At 34.0% G+C, this 22,150-nt stretch overlaps 1 protein-coding gene across 16 annotated transcripts in view; it reads right to left on the bottom strand.

Moving 5' to 3' along the window:
• Positions 1-22,150, bottom strand: part of MYCBP2 (MYC binding protein 2) — a 334,178-nt gene that overhangs the window by 54,461 nt on the left and 257,567 nt on the right. For 8 of the 16 annotated variants that reach the window (XM_066380737.1, XM_066380743.1, XM_066380736.1 and 5 more), the window contains 5 exons: positions 19,803-19,925; positions 17,024-17,203; positions 7,644-7,745; positions 1,376-3,019; positions 346-515 (listed from right to left, as the gene is read on the bottom strand). In XM_066380737.1, coding sequence (XP_066236834.1) covers positions 346-515; positions 1,376-3,019; positions 7,644-7,745; positions 17,024-17,203; positions 19,803-19,925 — 2,219 coding nt within the window. The remainder of the gene's footprint in view (positions 1-345; positions 516-1,375; positions 3,020-7,643; positions 7,746-17,023; positions 17,204-19,802; positions 19,926-22,150) is intronic. The other 8 variants (XM_066380744.1, XM_066380742.1, XM_066380746.1 and 5 more) reach the window with 5 other exon arrangements.

Here is a 22,150-nt window from a genome sequence, read left to right as displayed (position 1 = left end):
CATGAGTTCTACAACATAATTAGGTATTAAGAAAGAGAGAGTGAATACAAAAAGAAAAGGAAAAAGAGGGAAAGTTGAGGGGGGGAAGGTTAAGAGGAAAGCTATGTATATGTGTAGAATAAGTCAATTAATAATGAAGAATCACACAATAAACGCTTCTCAATAAGGCATATGGGCCACAGATTAGTTGTCTTGTGTTATCCTAGTACAGATATAAAATCTGTATATTACTCTTATAAAGCTGATCTTTAATATCAATTATGTGGAGTTATCTGACAAAATATGATCACAAATTTTTTTATAAGGCTTATCATTAACAGTATAACCAGAACAGAATAAAAATACCTTTTCCCTTGCAGCAGCCTGTTTCTCACGGAGGTATTTTTCTCTACAGCGATCACACACCAGATACCAAGTGCTTCCTCCTATGCCACCATCACCACAGTTGCCAGCCCAGCCTCCACAAAAATGGCCAATGCTATTATAACCCTGTCCACCAGCATAACGGCCACAACCTTGCAACAAAAACAAAGTAAGTGTCCCTAGTGGTCTGATCCTTGCCACTTATAACTTTATGACAGATTTTCTTTAAGTAAAGCAAAACACTGGAGTATGTCTTCCTTCCTTTTTTTTAGGTATTAACTATAGGTATATCAGAAAAATAACATACTTGACCAACAAGTAATCAATTAAATGATACCTAAAATACTCCATACAGACAGATGAAAAGAAATACACAGTGTGGGTACATTTAGATTTACTTAAGTATGTTAATAAAATTAAATAAAATATGTACAATATTCTGCAAGATTGATGTATTTTAAGGAATTACATACTTTACAAAAGAAAGTGTAATATGTAGAAAGAGAAAAAAATTTAACCAAACTTGTAATGGGTGAATTTTGGAATACTAATTAGTGGTTACAGAAATCCTTACTTTTAAGTAAAATATAGTTTTCTGATGAAAGAGTTAATTTATCACTCTTTTCTGATGAAAGAGATAATTTCATTATCATGATAATCAGTATAATCTAATTTAATTTGTAATTTTGAACAGGAAAACATTAAAATCAAAGGAAACCTAATATTGGGGCCTTTTCTCAATATATGGACATGTCATTATTTCTACTATGTGAGATACCTTAACAGCATCTTTGTTTAATGCAACACATTAACATGAAATAGTACTAAACTGCCTTACCTTTTTCACAAAAAAACCTATACTGATAATGCACTTTAAAATTATAAGATACTATAAATTCTGAGCAAGAGTTTCCCTGTATTTTCACAGAATTTATAGAACATCTGAAGTTAGAAGTACCTAGTTCATTTTTTTCAGAAAAAGTACTCACATATATTTAATAATATCGTTTACCTGGGTGAGCCTGTCTCATGTGATATGTCACTGGGTATGGATGTGACTCTCCGCACAGCTCACAGATGGTATCTTTCTCTGGCCCTCCTACTGCCAGCTGGGCCATCTCACCAAATAAATTACCCCTAGGCCGAACTTCTGCCTTTTCTTTTTTCTTTTTTTCTTTTTTGGCTTTCTTATTCTCTTTTTCACACTCTTTCTTTTTAAGGACTGCACAAGAACCAGGACTTGGAAAAATCATATTCTGGGAAGCTGCTTTGATAGTAGCCAAAGAGATGTCTTCCCAGAATGCCACTAAATGTTGTAAAGTTAAGGGAAGAGGAGATTTAGACTTCATTGGGTGGTGCACGGACATTTCAAAAGTGGCTTCAGTTCTCCCATCCTCACATTTTTCATGCAGAGGTGGTTCCTTAAGCATAGACAACACCTTATTTTTGTTGATACTACCCATTTTGGATATATCTGGTCCATGAGGTGCAATATTAAACATATTCAGTGCAGATGATATTTCCAATGAGTGTCTATTTTTCAATTTGGTTTCTTTTTCTTCTGAAGGCTGTTGGCTGTTTAAACTACTTCTTATAGGAGCATGTTCTTTGGAAAGTTCAGGATTAAATTTTAAGAATGAAGAACAAGCCATTGCATCGTGCACTATGCCTTCATGCCACAGGAAAGAGGCAAAGACTGCTCTGGCGCACTCAGCTACGGAAGGAGACATGGCTTGTTTGGCTGGCTCTAAAGGTTTGGCTCCATCTCCTTTGAAGAGAAAGCTGGATTTTTCCTTTTTGGGCCTGGTGTGTCTATTAGCACATTTTCGACTTATTTTGGGGGATGCTCTCATGTCCTGTTCCTCTTTCAGTGGGGCTTTTCCTATGCTGAAATGAACTTTATTTGAACCTTCATCCACACTCTTAAATTCACTGCTTTCATCACAGGCGCTATCTGTCAGACTGTTTGTTTTCAAAGTACTTGAAGTGCATACTTCAACTACCTCACTGTGAAGGTTTTCTTGTACTACATGAGGAGAAGGAGCTCTATTTTCAGATCCAGGGGAATCTTTTGAATCCTTTGGTACTGTTTTTGGTTTTGGTGATGTTGATCGTCCCCTCAGTGTTTCTGTGAGGGGGATTTTCTTCTTGCGGAGGGTATCTGGATCAAGTGTGTAGGAGTCTGATTTGGAACGTTCCCGAGGAGGATCAAGTTTTGTCTTAACAGGAGCAGTGTTTTTTTGAGGTAGATTTTTATCATGTGGTGAGGAGGAACGGGGAGAACTAGCACCAGATGGGCTAGACCTATTGGTTGGGAGAGTCTTTGGCTTAGGAGATGATGACCGAGAACCTGGTCCCGGGGATTCAGCTCTGAAACTAGAAGACATCCTCCCATCAGATTTCAGCGTCTGCAAGGTGTTATGGTTGGGGGACAATGACCTACTATGAAAATCTGACCTCAACTTTGCAGCATCAGATTTCAACATGAGGGATTCACTAGCTGATAAACCTTCTGTACCCCTTGGTTTCTTCTGATCAGCAGTAGGCCGGCTCATACGTCCATCAGGTTTAACTGATCTGCTGTGTTTGGAAGATAGTTCTGATTTTCCTGATGTGCAGACTGGTCTAGAAGATGTTGAGATAGTTCCTCTGTCACCTGTGAGGTCCATTTCATAGTAAAATATGTTAATAAAATTATAACTTACTGATAGCCACTAAACACTGATTAAAAAAACACAGCTAAGAAATTTATATTGCTTTACAAAAATACTTGAAAAATAAAGCATAACAAGGAAATTATTTCTCATAAAATTTCTACTGCATCACTATAGAACCATTTCCATGAAAAACAATTTTTGTGGATGCAAAACAGACTGAACAGTGCCTATGCAACAGTATGAATTATTCATCATATCTGAACCTCAGCCTTACTAAAATAATTAGTGAGAATTTAAATTCAGTCAGGGACTAGAAAGAAAAAAAATTAATATATATATATATTTTAGAATACAATATTAGAAAAAATTGTGTTTTGGAAATATGAGTAGTTGAGCTAAATTTCCACTACAGTGCTATCTCACATCTTTACTAGGGATTAATGGTGCAGGTCTTGTTGAACTAGAAAACTGACTTTATAAATACATTTATCACTTTCAACTCCACAGATAGAATTAGACTAATAAAGAGCTGCTTAGGAGACACTCTATTTAATGATTGGATTAGAATAATTTATAAGCAACATTATGAATGCCTAAAGGTATTATTAAATCCATGTAATTGAGGAAGTCTATTGTTTATAAACAGACTGTACTCTAGAAGCTTATACAGTTCATTAAGCTTGGCTGGTTAGAACTTGGAGCTTGTGTCCCCTTGGAATAAAAGAGGATCCTCAGAATTAGTAGTCCAAGTCTGAATTGCGGGGGACCTTGAAATAAGGAGCCAGGAAAATAACAGATAAAAAAGATAAGAGAAAAATAATCTACCTTTTTTCTTTTTTTTTTTTTCTGAAGCTGGAAACAGGGAGAGACAGTCAGACAGACTCCCGCATGCGCCCAACCGGGATCCACCCGGCACGCCCACCAGGGGCGATGCTCTGCCCGTCCTGGGCGTCGCCATGTTGCGACCAGAGCCACTCTAGCGCCTGAGGCAGAGGCCACAGAGCCATGCCCAGCGCCCGGGCCATCTTTTGCTCCAATGGAGCCTTGGCTGTGGGAGGGGATGAGAGAGACAGAGAGGAAAGCGCGGCGGAGGGGTGGAGAAGCAAATGGGCGCTTCTCCTGTGTGCCCTGGCCGGGAATCGAACCCGGGTCCTCCGCACGCTAGGCCGACGCTCTACCGCTGAGCCAACCGGCCAGGGCTAATCTACCTTTTTTCTATTAAAAATACTAGATATTTCTTCATGGACACTATTGTTTCTGGTTCACTCAGTATATCTCCTTCCTACTCTTTCCTGATTTCCTTTGAGGCATTAGAGCCAGGTGCTCTTTGTCGCATGTGGTACAACCTACAACATAACTTCCTCCCTAACGTAAAAACTCTCACAGTCTTAGTGCAGGTGATATTAGTTGTTAGGAGGAAAGTAATCTGATTAAAGTGATGCATATGAAAAACTGAAATTCCAGATATAAATTCTAGAATTATTTATATATTTTTAAAAAATATACTTAGTGCCTGACCAGGCAGTGGCACAGTGGATAGAGCGTCGGACTGGGATGTTTGAGGACCCAGGTTTGAGACCCCGAGGTCGCCAGCTTGAGCGCGGGATCATCTGGTTTGAGCAAAAGCTCACCAGCTTGGACCCAAGGTCGCTGGCTCAAGCAAGGGGTTACTCGGTCTGCTGAAGGCCCGTGGTCAAGGCACATATGAGAAAGCAATCAATGAACAACTAAGGTGTTGCAATGCACAATGAAAAACTAATGACTGATGCTTCTCATCTCTCCGTTCCTGTCTGTCTGTCCCTGTCTATCCCTCTCTCTGACTCTCTCTCTGTCTCTGTAAAAAAAAAATAAAAAAATTATACACACACACACACACACACACACTTAGTATATTCAGATAAGCCTGTTAACTGGTTACAATGCAGGTATTATTTTAAGGGAGGAAAAGAATGTGAACAAGTTGAATAACATAGGGAAATATTTTCTGGCTTACTTGTATGTGTGCCTGTGCATTCAAGTGCACATATGTGTTTGCAATCATACTCTAGTTATCTATAGGTCAAGACAATATTGCCATACAATCTGCCCTTCTGATGGAAGATCTGCAAAAACTGGCATTTTTGTCTATTCCTCTTCACTGATAACATGTCAAGAATGGGTCCGGAGATATAGTTAAGTACTCAATAAATATGTGTTGAATGAGTAAATGAATTCCTATTTTCTTAATGTTTCTTCTGCTAGTCCCAAATCTTCTCATTCTCCAAAAATCTACTTTTTATAATTATGGCTCCCAAAGCCACAGGGCAGAGGTGACAGTAACCATTATTATATAAGGGTTGGATGTTTGAAAGTTAAGTAATTCTGCAATAATAAAGTATGGCAAATAGCCTATTTAGAGCACACTTCAACTACAACATGCCAGTGGAGTACTAATTTTTCGTTATTAATCTCATAGCCAGCAATGCCTTCATCATCACATTTATTTTGGAAGTTGAACAATATATAATGCTGAATTTAGACAAATAAGTAGTTAATCTTTTATATCTGGCACGCCTCCCGCTAAAAGATCAATTTGTGGCCTGACTTGTAGTGGTGCAGTGGATAAAGCATCAACCTGGAACACTGAGGTCACCGGTTCAAAACCCTGGGCTTGCCCGGTCAAGGCACATATGGGAGTTGATGCTTCCTGCTCCTCCCCCCTTTCTCTCTTTCTCCCCCTCCCTCCTCTAAAATGAATAAATAAAATCTTTAAAAAAATAAAACAAAAGATCAATTTGTGAATTGGAGAGTTTACTTTCTAAAGTAATGATGCTCAATTCCTTTTAAAGTCTTTCCTCTGTGATTGAACAATTTTTAAATATCAGAAACACCATTTGTTATGTTCTAGCAAAAATGTTATACAGAGCGGGTTAGAGAGCACAGGCATCTATCTGTACACCTTAGTTTCATATCTCTAGTAGTGGTGAGTATTTCCTTAAGCTCTGTAAGTGGTGACAGCGGGAGTTTGCATGTGTGATAGAGGTGACCTATTGGGAGTCCAGGTGAAATCATTTCTTCCTCAGATTTACTTGTCAAATTATAATTAAATTTTTGAAAAATTTACTTCTCCAAAACATATTTCATATATATATTCAAAACAAATATGTCAAGTTTGTTATGTGTGGTAAACTTATATGCTAACTGATGTTTAACTTCATTGGGTTTCAAAAGTGTTAAGGTGTGTAGTAAATATTACTAAAAATTGTCATGTTATGGCTGCTTCAAGTATCAATAAATAAATATCTGGTTTAAAATCTTTAGTTCACACATACTTTCACATTCATCACTTAACTAAACTAATTTAATTATTACATTTATCATATGCTTATAGGCAAAATATTTTCTAACCTCAAAATAATTCTGAAAAACATAATACAGGACAGGATAGAAATTTAGTACAAACAAATCAGTAAACATGTTTAATGTTAAGTACTCATTCAGTAATGACCTACTAATTGTTTTTATGCAAAAATTGGAAATCCTCAATTTTTGACTCCATACTATACCATATATAATACTATACTGTAATATTATATGCCATATGTAATATATATCAGGTTACATAACACTATATATGAATACTATAGATATCAGGTTATATAAAGATCAGGTTCTATAAAACTATTATTATACTATAATATAGTATAGTATTACTGTCTACTATATAGAGAAATGTAAAACTGTTTTACCCATTTCTAAGAAAAAAGAAAACTAAAAATTACTTGAAAAACATACAGTATATTAGACATTCCTGCAACTTTAAAAAATTTTATTAAATATAGGATTTTAAAAGTTTAAATATTACTTTCAGACAAAAATATATAAGTAGGCATCTATAATATTTTAAAACACCAAAAGCATATTTTTTAATTCTCTGAAATCAATTGTCAATATAGTTAAATATTACTAAGTTTAAAAATTTTAAATTAAGGGACTATGAAAATAATATCAGAAATTTAAAATAAAGAAAATGTAACCTAATTATCAAAGTGTTTCTCATAAAACATTAAAATAGAAAAATAATTTGTGCATCATATGTCAGAAAAATGACTTAAAGACTAACCTGTCATATAAGATTTTATATTCTTATAGATCACAAGGTGCTTCATGACTTACACATAGGGTGGGGCAAAAGGAAATTTACAGTTGTTCATATGGAAAATAATACAATTAGTTAATAAATAATACTAGAATAAATCAGTGTTTCGCATATTAACAACTATAAACCTACTTTTGCCCCACCATCTTGCCCCTAAAGGACTAATTTTACAATACCTCAAAATAAGCACTCCTTTCTATAAACTATATCTAGTGTATTTTTAAGACATCATACAAGTTAGGAATTAAACAAGAGTAATAATTAGCCTAAAGATATAGTCAACATGTGTATCAGGATAATCAATACTGTAATATTGAACAGATATATCACAAATTAACCCCAAATATCAAAATTTAAATGAAATAATAAACTTTAATCTTAAAAAATGGAATGGGATGAAAATGACTGAGGTGAACTATAACTTTTTCATTCAAATCACCTATGTTCATTAGGAATGGCCCATCCATGAATGCACGCATACCCACCCTTCAGTTTGTGAGACAGAGATGAAAGAGCAGAGGCAGGCCCAGCTACACCATAATTTTTGTAAATGCGCTCACGAGAAGCAAGGTTGCGAGATGGAGATTCTATAGTGGAAAACATTGGCAAAGAAGTAGCACAGATTCAATGGAAAAAAAAGTTTAGCAGAGAGCACAAGCAGAAACAAAGCATTTCAAATGGTATGTATGACTTAATATTAAAAGTTCAGAGTCAGCTCAATTTTTCAACAATTTATAGTTCTCTAAAATTAAAACAGAAAAGAAAGGTCAAATTAATTAATTGAGATTAATAATGATAACTTCAACTGTAGTAACTTAAAAGTTAAATAAGGCTCATAGCTCTAATAAATCAAATCTGAACAGTTCTTTTTAGACTAATACGTCTTAAATTTGGTTTTATTTAATTTGGTCCTCATTTACATATAAATAAAAACTTGTAAGTATAAAATTTTTTTGGTTATATAGTGGGAGATAAATGTTACTTACAGTTTAACCTATTTTCCCCTGGATTTCTGTATGGACACATGACTGATTTTTCAGTGTTTATCTCAGAACAGACTCAAGTTGACATTTATGGTTAACTACTGTATTTTTCTGAGTTAATCTTCAGTGAAAAATGTTAGTATCAATCCCCACATTTCATGTTTGTTTTATAGATCCTATTACTGAGGTACCACATTTTGTTTACAAAATGTTTCACAACACAAAGCAAATTCACAAGTCATAGAAAAATGTTAAACACATTCATAGTTTACTATGCAGAAAATGAAGTATTTAATTAAATAACATCTTTTTAAAAGAACCTTTAAAGTATAGTCTTTCAAAAGCAGTATCTAAAAAACCTCTATCTAAATCTTTAAAAAATCCATTTTATTTAACATTTTAACTCATACCAGTTAAAATAAATGTAATAAACTTAGCTGAAATAAATTTAGGTAATGAGATAACTTTCTTAATATTACTGGAATAAAAAATTGGATACAACATATACTTTTATCTAAACAGAAAGGTAATAATTGACTGATTCACTATTATGACCAAAATTAAAGGTGAACTACTCATAAACCAAAAAGTTATTCTATGTAAGGTACTAAATATGTACCATGTATCAGACATTGTTCTAGCCATTGAGAGTAAAAAATAAAAAGAAATAAATTTCCAGCTCTATAGAACTTATCTTCAGGTGAAAGAGGAAATGAACAACAAATAAAAACATACTTGATCAAGTGGTGATAAACTTGCAAATCACAAGCATGTAGATGTTGGGTAATATTCTATACCTGGATAAGACTACTTATCGGGGGCCCCCAAACTTTTTGCACAGGGGGCCAGTTCACTGTCCCTCAGACCGTTGGAGGGCTGCCACATACAGTGCTCCTCTCACTGACCACCGATGAAAGAGGTGCCCCTTCTGGAAGTGCGGCAGGAGGCCGGATAAATGGCCTCAGAGGGCCACATGCGGCCCGTGGGCCGCAGTTTGGGGATGCCTGATAGAGAGTGGGGTCTAGAAGAAACCAAAGCCCCGGGACATTCCTAGAAATATAGAATATAGGAGGATGTAGAAAAGAGACCAGAAATGAATAGCTGATGAGGTAGGAAATATTCAGCAGGCAAAGGAGTTTCAAGGAAGAAAAGTCAACTCAGTCACACACTACTGAGAAGTCAAGTAAAATGAGATCTTAGAATTGACAATAAAATTTAGTTTAAAAAAGGATAAAGACTGACTACAACAATTTCTGCAGATAAGGACAGATAGAATGGCAGGAGCAGACAGATATGCTACATGACATCAAGTCATCTTCAACTAAGTTTAAAAAATGTTCAAGTTTTAATACTATTGAACATCCTTTTTTTTTTTTTTTTTACAGAGACAGAGAGAGAGTCAGAGAGAGGGATAGATAGGGACAGACAGACAGGAACGGTGAGAGATGAGAAGCATCAATACTCAGTTTTTCGTTGCCACCCTTTAGTTGTTCATTGATTGCTTTCTCATATGTACCTTGACCGTGGGCCTTCAGCAGACAGAGTAACCCCTTGCTCAAGCCAGCAACCTTAGGTCCAAGCTGGTGAGCTTTGCTCAAACCAGATGAGCCCACACTCAAGCTGGCGACCTTGGGGTCTCAAACCTGGGTCCTCTGCATCCCAGTCCGACGATCTATCCACTGTGCCACTGCCTGGTCAGGCTGAACATCCTTCTTTTTGAAGTTGGTAAAACTCAAAAGGTACCAGGCACTACAAAATAAATTCTTATGCTATTTAAATCTCATATAACACATAGTCTGCAACTCTCATTCAAAATATCAGTTAGGATGGTGCCAGCTTTTGATGGAAGAGTTAATTCAAGGGAATTCCAAATGTCAATGTATAGTCTTTTGGCTTGGTTGCTAAAATCTGTGAAGACTGGGTTTAGCAAAAGAACACAGGGTCAAGAAAATCTAAAAAGGTTATTGTTAAATGTCTAAGAAATTAAAGTGTGACTGCAGGTAACACTTGTGCTATGCATTTACTTTTTATAAAATTTGCTCATTTAAATATATTTTGATACAGATAACATAAAAATTTTGTATTTTTCAATTTTAAAAAAGAAAGCAAACCTTAAGAGATATATTGATAACATGCAAAACTATAATATATATATATATATATATATATCTCCATCCATCCAGGATCCTAGTCAGTGTATCAGGAGAAAAGTGAAATTATGTGAATGCTATAGGAGCTTAAGACATGAAATAGAATCTAAAAATTATTTACTTAAATGTTAGTATGCTAAATGAATAATAAAAGAATGAAAGCTAGAAAAAAAATTCTAATTTAGGAATAAAATAGAAATGAGCTTTTCACTAGAATATAACATTAATCCACATGATATGAATGTAGAAAGGAAGAGGAATAAAAATATGTAACATGGATAACCCCCCAAACATGATATGTCTCTAAATGACTTCTAGGTCTAATTGTACTTGGATAAAACATATATAATATGTTACTGAATATATAGTAAATCCCTAGTAAATATGGTTAAGGGATATAACAGTAAGAAAAAGTATATTATTTCAGAATCTGTGACAGATGAGATAGGAAAATACAGAGCAATATTTTGTCATATATATCTCCTAGGCCTTAAAAATTTCAAGAAATTCCAAGAAAAGATTAAGGATTGCTCCTTGAGCAATAACTTAAGACACAAGAGGACTAGAGATGCTCTCAGAAACAAAACCTGGTAGCAAGGGGGAAAAAAACCCTGTACATCAGACAAATCAGACACTTTTGATTAGGTGATTAACATTAACCATAATCATATCCTGCCTTCGGAAGGATACAATACCTATGTAGAAAAAAAGACACCTAAAACTGAAACCAAAACTAAAAGGCTTTTAGAATAAAATACTTATGTTTGGAGAAAGAAATAAAAAGCAGGCACCAGTCACCATAACCACAGATAAATTAGAGGCATTGTTCCATTCTTTTATTGATATCGGGGCTGAGGGCAAGATTTTTGTTTCCATATTCTCTAACAAATGAGAACAGACAACCAGAACAGCCTTGAGATAATGTGAATTTCCTACCTGGCAAAGTTTATCTGGGATGTCGCCAAGGGATTAAAAGTATTAAATAAGAAGGTTAGAGTAAATGACCACTTGGCTTTTCCAATTTTTACAGTTTATGTACGGTATCTGAGATGTAATAGGAAAAACAAAATTACTGGAGATAAGAGTCTCTCTTATTCAAGTCCTAGTTTGCCAGTTAACTCTGTAACTTTGGGCAAGTCACTGATTATTCCCTTATCTCTAAAATGAGAGCTAGGCGACTTCTTAGGCCCCTTTAACACTCGAAATGAACTATACCATCGTATGATATATCTAATAAATTGAAGGACATGGGGAAAAAGTCAATCCTTGATAATATATGGAAATACTAATTTAAAAGATAAATGTTTAGTTGATTTTGGTGATGATATCATGGTGTATGAATATGTCCAAAATCATCAAATTGTATAAAATTAAATCTCAATAAAGCTGTAACATTATTTAGTTTTAGTTTTGCTAAGTCTAAGTAATGAGATATACTATAGTATATTTGTTTTAGAGAAGAATTGGGAGATAAGGAAGACAATAAAAAAATGGATGTTAAATACTTTAAAAAATGCTTTCTAAATTCAATTAATTATAAAATCATGTAAATGCTTTAATGATTCATTTTTACTCAGAATGTATATATGAATAATTTGATGATATATTTACAACTTATACCAATGCCATTAATTATGTAAATTCTATACATGTTTTTTATATTCAAATTATATTATAATTTACCCAACTGAACTCATTTTTCCTTTAAACTTGCTTTCAATTCCATGTATTGGTATTAGGTAAGCATTTTATTTTTCAACACAAAGCCAGAAAACTGACATCCTTTTAGACTGGCTCCCACAACTGTGATTAGCATGTCCTGTTCACTTGACGGTGTGAATATTTCTAAACTTGTTCCTTCTCCTATATTTCCACTGTAATTTACCTTAGTTTAAGCCCTACTCATCTTTTCTTTGGCCATCCTGCCTCAAACATTTGGCCTTTCTGTAGGACCCTTTTCATAATATTTACAGTTCTTTCACCAATGTAAAACTGATCCTATCACATTTTTTATTTATAATTCTGTGGAACAACACACTTCCGTCATCTGTTCCTCCACTTTATTTCCTATACTTACAGGATAAGTTCTAATTTACTAAGTATGGCTTATAAGACCCTTCATGATGGCCCCATTCGCTCTAGTGGAAGATGCTGCCACTAGGGCATAACACTCAAAGCTTCTAATGCATTAAGCTTCTCAACTGAAGCATGGTCTTTAGCATGATCAAATGGGTAGATTCATATGAAGTGGTTAAAATGATGTCCGTTATAGTGTAAATGTTTGATACGTATTAGCTATTACTATTTTATACCTTCTCTTTTTTCCTCAAACTACCAACACACTCTCCACATGTCTGGGCTGGTGACTGCTTTCTGTCTCACTGTGGAAAAAAAGCCCCCACAAAAGGAGAACATTATCAAGCTCCTAACACTATACCCTTCTTCCTTCTCTCCTGTTACGGCAGGTAACAACTATTTGTGCTCTTACTTAGCCAATCTTTCCACTTTGTGTTAGATTCCATTCTCTCTCCAATGCAAGAATATTGTTCTGGCAATTCTCCTTTGACTACTGCATCATCAATTTTATTGTCTTTGTTGAATCATTCTCTTAGAAAACAACCTCAATGTTATTTTTTTTCCATTAAAAAAGAAATAAAACAAAAACCTCTCCAGATCTCACATCTTCTCTCCTGGTTTCACTTTATGTTGTTCCTGTCCCTTACAGTAATTCTCAAGAGAGCAGGCACAGATATCAATCTCCCCCTTGGTCCACTAGAATATTGCCAAATAGCTTACTAAGTCTAAAACCTATATAAAAAATTATGAAATAAAAAAGTAAATTATAGAACATACTCTTTTTTCTCATGCCTCTGCACATATATATGGTAAGACAAGAAAAATTTGTAACTTTCATTTCTGTAACTATCCTATTTCACTAGTTTAACTGGTGAGATAATTTGTATATATTATTTCATAATTTGTATATAGGTATTTGTACATTTATAATAAAGTAATCTTGTTAATTAAACATCACCAAATTAATTTACTGTGCCATATTATTTCAAATTCCAGAGATTAGTGAAAAAAATTACACTTCAGCGAAAAAAAGCCCTGAACAATTATTAATAATAATGCTCACAGAAATTTCAGATCAAGTTGACATGAGAGGCAGTTTATATGCATCTCTGTAGAGCTCGTGTACTTTTCTGGGAACTTGAGTTATTACATTTACAAAATATTTTCCTTTCAAACCAAGCTACAGTCTTAAAATTAAACGATAAAGGGAAAAATAATCAAGTAAAGCTACTAATCTATATCTATCTATCTATCTATCTATCTATCTATAAAAGAACAGATTTTGCACTAATCAGTAGGCAAATTGAGTATTTAAAAACATGGCCTTTGTAGTTATAGCAGAGCCGGCCTCATGTTCTGGATCTACCATCTTAAAGTCCAAAAGGTCAGAAGGATCATGAGGATGCTTGGCCGCCACAAGCCAGTTATCCCTGTGGTAACTTTTCTGACAACTCCTGCTTAAAAACCAAAAGGTCAGAAGAATTGCTACCATCTTACTATGAATGTTTCTATAGTAAACCATTTATCTCCTTCCTCTAAGCCTGTTTCCTTACCTGTAAAATGGAGACATTATCTCAAATGAGGATGTATTAGAGTGCTTAAGTGCCTAGTAGTGATAATCAGTATAAGCAAAAATAACAATATGATCTTCTATACAGTGTTTTATTTTAGTATCACAAAACTATAAAAGAAGACTCATTTTACTAATTAGTAAAGAAAATATGCATAATCCATCTTAAAGCAAGATAAAATGCCAGTGGAATGGACGGCAGTGTAGTTTAGGAAAGTATAACTAACTCAGGTAGTCTTAACAATAAGCACTCTGCCACACTTAATTTTCCTAATAAGATATGATTAATACAGTTCTAAATTATCTCCAAAATATTAAAACTACTTTTAGACTACATAGCTATTTTAGTTACGCTAAAGATAAGACTTTTGGTTTCAGAAATTTGAAAGTCAAACTTCAATGATATTCTACTGAGAATAAGTGCTTTGCAAAAAGATCTAAGTAATTCCCGTTTTGCAGTACAGTCAAGTAAGGATCAGAAAATTGATTAAATAAGGCATTTCTCGGCTATGATTTCAAACTTGCCCCAAGATGGTGATAAACGAAGTTGTGGTACTAATAACACTTAGACACAATACATATAAATTTAGATTGACATGTCAGCTGAAAACCTATTATCTTTTTAAAGAGACAAGTATGATTTATTATAGTCTTTATATATATATATATATATATATATATATATTTTTTTTTTTAATTAGCAAGAGAGAGAAAGAGATAGACAGGAAGGGAGAGAGATGAGAAGCATCAACTCATAGTTGCAGTACCTTAGTTATTCACTGATTGCTTTCTCATATGTTCCTTGACCGGGGGCTATAGCAGAGCAAGTAACCCTTTGCTCAAGCCAACATCCTTGGGCTCAGCCAGCAACCTTGGGCTTTAAGCCAGAGCTCTGGGCTCAAGCCAGCAACCATGGGGTTATGTCTATGATCCCACACTCAAGCCGGTGAACTCAGGATTTCAAACCTAGGTCCTCAGAGTCCCAGGCCGATGCTCCATCCACTGTGTCACTGCTTGGTCAAGCTTAATTTAAAATATTTCATTAAATAATTTGGTAAAATAAAAATAGTAATTACACTCATTTCTGAGAAGATTTGTAATGACTCTTTAGATAGAACAAAAAGGTTTTTATTCCTTAGTTCTTTGTCTACTGCCACTATGACATTATCAGAGTAATTTTTGTTTAAAAATTTTATATATAATATGAATTTTCTGCCTGATTATAATTTATTTTCATGTTTTTCCCTTGTCCTTATGTTTAAAACTTCCTGCAACCTGAATACTTCTAAACGTAAAAAGTCTATTATTGTATAAAATGAATAAATTAAGTCTTTACTTCTCTTTTCATTCTGATAATGTTTACCAAGGAAGGAAAAATAGTATTTCACACACATGACACTTATTATACTTCCTCAAAATACTTCTTTTAAGAGACAGCCAAGTGAACATAATATGTTGAGACTATTAGCTAAATTGACACATATTTCTAAACTAATTAACTTCATTAATTGAACTTGCCTAATGCATAGTACAACTCTAGAAAAGTTTGTGTGTGTCTGTGTGTGTGTCTGTATGACAGAGACAGAGAGGTAGAGAGAGGGATAGTCAGAGACCGACAGGAAGGGAGAGATGAGAAGCTTCAATTTTTCATTGCGGCACCTTAGTTGTTCATTGATTGCTTTCTCATATGTGCCTTGACCAGGGGGCTACAGCAGAGAGAGTGACCTCTTGCTTAAGCCAGCACCCTGGGCTCAAGCCCGTGACCTTGAGCTTTAAGCCAGCAACCTTTGGGCTCAAGCCAGCAACCATGGGTTCATGTCTATTATCCCATGCTCAAGCCAGTGACCCCAAGCTCAAACTGGTGAGCCCGCACTCAAGCTGGTGACCTCGCACTCAAGCCAGTGACCTTGGAGTTTCAAACCTGGGTTCTCTGCGTCCCAGTTCGACGCTCAATCCACTGCACCACTGCCTGGTCAGGCAAGAAGTTTATATTTTTGTATACTCTTTACCCTTAAGGTAGATAATTATAGCATAATGCATAACATTATTGCTAACTATATATTACCCTGGTTCCTATTAAAAACAAAACTAACTGGCATTATCTTAAGTAATTCTTAATAATAGTTATCAAGGTCATTTTGTAGAAAAATAAGTTAAATCTCAGTGTGAATGTACTTCACACTGGTCATGCATTTAAATTCAAACAATGGGTGTGTAAGCAGACTTTCATAAACCGTCTCACTCAGTGAGTGTACTTATATATCGTATAGCCAACATGTGAACTGAAGGCCAAGAACATATTGTCATATGCAAGAAACTTAAGAGAAAATTATTTGGGAGTGTCAGGAGAAAGTGTCAGAAAAAGAACACTCAGTTAAGTATAATTTCTTTAGGGTTATTTTCCATATTGGTGTAAGTTACTATCATGGATGAAAGGCTAGAGCAATCCTAGGAGGCAGAACTGGAATCAAATGATCAGTTTAACATATTAAGAATGAGAACAACAGCAAAAACATAAAAAGTAAGAGAAGAAACCATCTGGGAAATTTGGAAACCTTAAAGTTGCTATATATTTTACAAATACCAAATTCACTTAAAAGAAACAAACCTTACCAGTATAGTCTCTCTCTCCTCCACCTACTACTAGTATAGTGAAATAGGTTTATTCTGTTGGGGCATCTCTAAATAATGAAGTAATTTTTTATGTCATCTCAACATAAAAAAATGAAAGTTATCCCTATAACTGGTGCTTAGCATAGTCATGCATATTATAAAAGAAAATTTTAAACTAAATGTTTTCCTAACATGTTTTATAGTATATATTTGCAAATACCGAAATTAGAATATAAACCAAAATAGTCATATTTAATAACTACATTTTAAAAAAGTGTAACTAAGAACATATTGATATGTCTTAGCTGCAGAATGTCTTAGCTCAGAATAGCTTAAATGCTTCAAAAATGTGGGAAGGGATAACATCCTCATTATATAAAACCAGTCTGGTGAGTTGATCAATAATTAATGACTGATAACTCAGAACAAGCTTCAGAAGTGCTTGATGAGGCAGGGAAGACTGACAGACTTACTCTGAAGCTGAGGCTGCTGGAAGGACAGGGGCTGTCCGAACACAAATGGGCTGTGGACTAGGGAGGAGGGAGGCTTTGCAGCTTGATCAAAGATGGAAGGAGCTGGGAGATTGGGCCGTGACTGAATTGAATTCAATATGGCACTCAGTTGGTCACCTGCAGTGGGCAAAACAGTCAACACTACAACTTGTTATTAATCAACATCCAAAATGGCAAAGTAAATGGTGTTTTATGACATTCAGATAAAGTTAAACACTAAATAACACTATGCCAATTCAGAAATGTGTGGAAGTTGATGATTATTATTCTCAAATTAGGGACTAAAAGTTCAATGTTGGAAGCACTCCACAAAATCTATTATAAAAGCCCAAATCCATTTAAATTCATATATAACATCTAGCAGCAGCATGGAGAATACAGAATCTATGAAGAATCTATGATACGTTGATTACCATGTAAGTACAAATGAAGATCTCAGTAAATGTCTTCTATACAGCACCTGACAATTATTATTACCCTGCCTCTTATACAGTATATTTCATGCAGAAACAAGCAAATGCAAGATGAATTTTTTTTTTAAACGTAGGATTTAAGGAAGGCAAAGTATATATTACTAACTTTGTAATATATTTATATGTTATAAATACTCTTTTTAAAATTGTTACTGACAAAGAAATTATACATTTTTAAAAGTATGAACTCTTTTGCTTTGATAATATAAAAACCTATAAGACAATAATATAAAAGGAATATGAGCTACCTAATTTGAATAGTATCTCAAATATGATTTTTGACATTTTTCTTTAAAATAAAAAACAAAAGACATTAAAAGGAAAATATTTTTTAAAATATAAAATGTAACTGGATAGATGATAGCTCCTCATTTATGAGAATATATATTAGTTTCTATGATGCTGAAGAGTAAAAAAAGCATATCCAGACACATGTATAAACTGGAAAACAGTACCAGCCATATTCCTTAAATATAACAAAGCTTCATGAATGAAAATTTCAAATCAGGTACCAATAGGAATAGATTTATATGGAAAGAACTGTGCACACAGCTATATATCTTTACTTTTAAAAAATTATTGCTGTAGGTTACAATAAGGATTTTAGAGATTATGATGGATTTTTTAAAAAATTGTGTTAAAGAGAATTTTTGAAAAAAATAATTGCATAATCTTGAATAGTATAAATATTTAAATAAAGTAAGACCTATTATTGTTAAAGATAAGATAAATAAGTGTTAGATATATTTAATGAGATTAAAGTTTCTTAATTTTTTTGCTTCATCTAAATAGTTAAAATGTCTATTAATAAGTGCACACTATTTTTGATCAATATTAGCAAAAAACACTTTTGAAAAGTAATGTCATTATTTCTATTTAATAACACATTGTCAGCAACGTTTACATCTCTTGAAAGTGATTATGTTTTAATAAATTATATTGTAAATACTGATTTAAACTGATGCTACCAGTGCAATTTAGACATTTTAGAAACTGAAAGCCTATACTTTGAATTAAACACAGATTTTAAAAAGATTACTATAGAAGAATAGTAGTGGTAAGTAAGCCCTGTAATTTTAAATTAAGGATTGATGATGGTAGAAAGAAACATGAAGAAAACCCCACACAGAGTTGAATTTACCTGATTTAAGTATGAAGGTCTAGCTAAAGTTAGCTGAGATATGAGCTACCAGAAATGAGTGAGCATATAGTACACAAACCTGTAGGAGAGACCAACACAACAGAGTAGGGAAAGCCAAAAGAAAACATTATGATTAGGCTTCCTTCATAAAAATATTCTGCGGAAAATAATATCCAACAAAGTGGTTTTATTTTAAAGTGAATATTTACTCTATATTGATGTAATTTGTTTTTTCCTGACTATTTCATTATTTTACTTGCTCTGCAAGTCAGGTATAATGACACTGTATTTATTTTTTTAAATCAAATCCTGTAAATTAGTTTAAATAACACTTTAAATTAAAAGTATTTCCATAAAGGTTATTTTCTCCTTTTTGCCCATCATTCAATTGTAAGCCACCTGCTGACAATATGGCTGATTCTGAAGCAGCCAGGATCAGATTCATAGAAAAGAACATAAATATGTTCAAATTTATAGACAAAATTTTGGATTAAATTCAGGTATAAATTATTTCAAAATAACTATCGTTTCAACTGTCTATGATGTTGGTCTCTTCCATTAATGTAGTCAAAAAGGTTGCATATATTTCCTACCCATATGGTTTAGGGTTTTTGATTCTCTTTTTACAACTTTCATCTTCATAATACACACCAAACCCAAAGATACCAAGTCATGTAATTCTAAATTAACTAAGATAATTTGGTTAGACATTCAAAACCACATAAATTTAATAAAGCTGATGTGCAATATTATTTAAGTAATTACTTAAAATATTTTGATTTTAAATGGACCACTTTGGAAAGTTATTTTTTTCTTAAAACATTACTCTTAATAATGGCTAGATGATAGAAAGCAGTTCCTTTTCTAGATGTAGTGACACAGAATCTTTATAATTTGAATTCAAACTGAGTGTCTTTTAAAAAGTACAGTAATTAGTAAATTTAAGCTAAAACTAACAAAAGCAATACATTAAAAAAACCACTGTTGTAAACATTTTAATTGTTAGTCTTCTTCTACTAGTAACAAACTTTAATGAAATTTTGTGGGTAAATAGTAATTAAAATGGGTAGAAGGTAAAAAAAAATATTAAAATTAGGTATGCATAAAACTACTTTTAAATACCTACCTTTATTATTTCCAAGTCCATAATCAAATCCTTGGGCACTGCAACTTGCCCCTTTATTAAAAGCTTGTACTGAGAAAGGGCTTGGAGGAGGAGTTTGAGAATTTTGATCCAGGAAAACTTGTTCTACAATAAAAGGCACAGCTATAAAATTAGTTTCTTATGTGCCATATCATATTTAAAGAATTAAAAGAAAATTACAAGAAAGATTTTATGGTCAGATTTAAAAAAAAAACCTCACATTTGGATTTGATAAGTTTACCAATTAGGTCATTGACACTAACAAGGTATGACAAATCTTTGTTTTCATTTATCAGATATACAATGAAATTTAGAAATGGGATATTCTCTTATGGAGTCAGTTTACTTTTACTTTGGTAGAAATACATCACTGAATGTATACTAATATTTCTGGACTAGACATTTATATTTGTAACAAGTTTATACAAGGGCATTTTACAAAATAAGAATGGATACATTATAAACCAGAAATCAAAATATTCTGTATATTATTATTCAAATAGGAAAAGAAGTATTCAAAATGTTAAGTATATGGTACCAAAAGAAATTTTCACTTGTAAAATATTTTAAGTTTTGAATGAGAAAATTTAACTTTTAACTTATTTTTATTTACTTTATGAGGATATTTTCCCTAAGAAAAAAGATGATATGCCAGGTCATGTAGTCAGCAAATTTAATACATCCTGAAGTCAACAAATGAATCAGAGTTTTATCTAGTTTACATGTGGTAACAATGCAACAAAAAATTGGTAAATAGAGTAAATCCCCTATTAACAATCAAGTGGCTATAAAGTTCTATCCAATATAATACTAAAAACACTAATGCCATAATTAGTCACGTAATGTCAGCAAAAGGCAAAATCTGCTAAATAAATAGTAAAAAAGAAAATAGTATTTCTTTAAAAAGAACATTATGAATTTGAAAATAAGGTGTTTCTTTTTTAAGTCAATATCCCCCTACACAGAACATGAAACTAGAATAATGTGGTGGAGTGTTTTCTTCCCCCTTTAAATGAGAATTCCGCAGTACCTGTGGTACTGTATAATCTATCTCTTTATCAGCATTCCTAGACTTTTTCAATAAACCAATTATTGCACTTCCCTTAGGCAATGCTGTTCAGTATAAGATATCTCAGCAGCGAAATATTTCTTCTAGAAATACTCAGGGACAGTAATCCGATGGAAAAGACAACATTGCTCTTACCCTCTAGACCAGGGTTCGGGAACCATTTTGACTGAGAGAGCCATGAACACCACATATTTTAAAATGTAATTCCGTGAGAGCCATACAACGACCCATGTACATTAGGCATTGTCCAATAAAAATTTGGTGTTGTCCTGGAGGACAGCTGTGATTGGCTCCAGCCACCTGCAACCATGAACATGAGCAGTAGGAAATGAATGGAGTGTAATACATGAGAATGTTTTATATTTTTCACGTTATTATTTTTTTTTATTAAAGATTTGTCTGTGAGCCAGATGCAGACATCAAAAGAGCCACATCTGGCTCGCGAGCCATAGGTTCCCGACACCCCTGCTCTAGACTGAGAGTGGTCTAGCACTAAGTGGGAAGTCTGTTTTAACCAGAGCAGTAGCTTTGCTTACTATAGAGTTTTATCTATAGATACCAAAGACCAATAAAGAATTTTTACAAAGAGGAAAGCTTTTGTTTTACTCATATTACTTTATAAAATTAATTTACTATAGTATGAAGTCCTGTTATTTCCATATTAAATGGTTACATCCTAATACAAATGAGCAGACTATTTAGATACTGTATAAACTAATCTTGGAGGTTTTAAAGCACTAACTTCTTCCCTGGCTGATTGGGTCAGTGGATAGAGCATTGGCCTGGCATGTGGACATCCTGGCTTTGATCCCTGGTCAGGGCACACATGAGAAGTAACCATCTGCTTCTCTGTCCCTCTCTCTCCCCCTTCTCTCTCTCTTTTCCCCTCTTGCAGCCAGTGGCTTGACTGGTTTGAGCGTTGGCCACCGATGGAGTTGTCAGATGGATCCTGGTGAGGGCGCATGTGGGAATCTACCTCCCCCCTCCTTTCACTTAAAAATAAAGCACTGGTCCTAGCTGGTTTGCTCAGTGGTAGAGCGTTAGTCCGGTGTGTGGATGTCCCGGGTTTGATTCCAGGTCAGGGCACACAAGAGAAACAACCATCTGCTTCTCCATCCCTCCCTCTCTCACTTTTCTCTTTCTCCTGCAGCCAAAGCTCAATTAGCTCAATTAGAGCAAGTTGGCCCCAGGTGTTGAGGATGGCTCCATGGCCTCTGCCTCAGGTGCTAAAAAAATGGCTCTGGTTGCAATGGAGCAAGGG

This window comes from Saccopteryx leptura, chromosome 4 (assembly GCF_036850995.1).
Source record: "Saccopteryx leptura isolate mSacLep1 chromosome 4, mSacLep1_pri_phased_curated, whole genome shotgun sequence".
Taxonomy (NCBI): Eukaryota; Metazoa; Chordata; class Mammalia; order Chiroptera; family Emballonuridae; genus Saccopteryx; species Saccopteryx leptura.
This window is presented reverse-complemented; position numbering and strand designations above follow the sequence as displayed.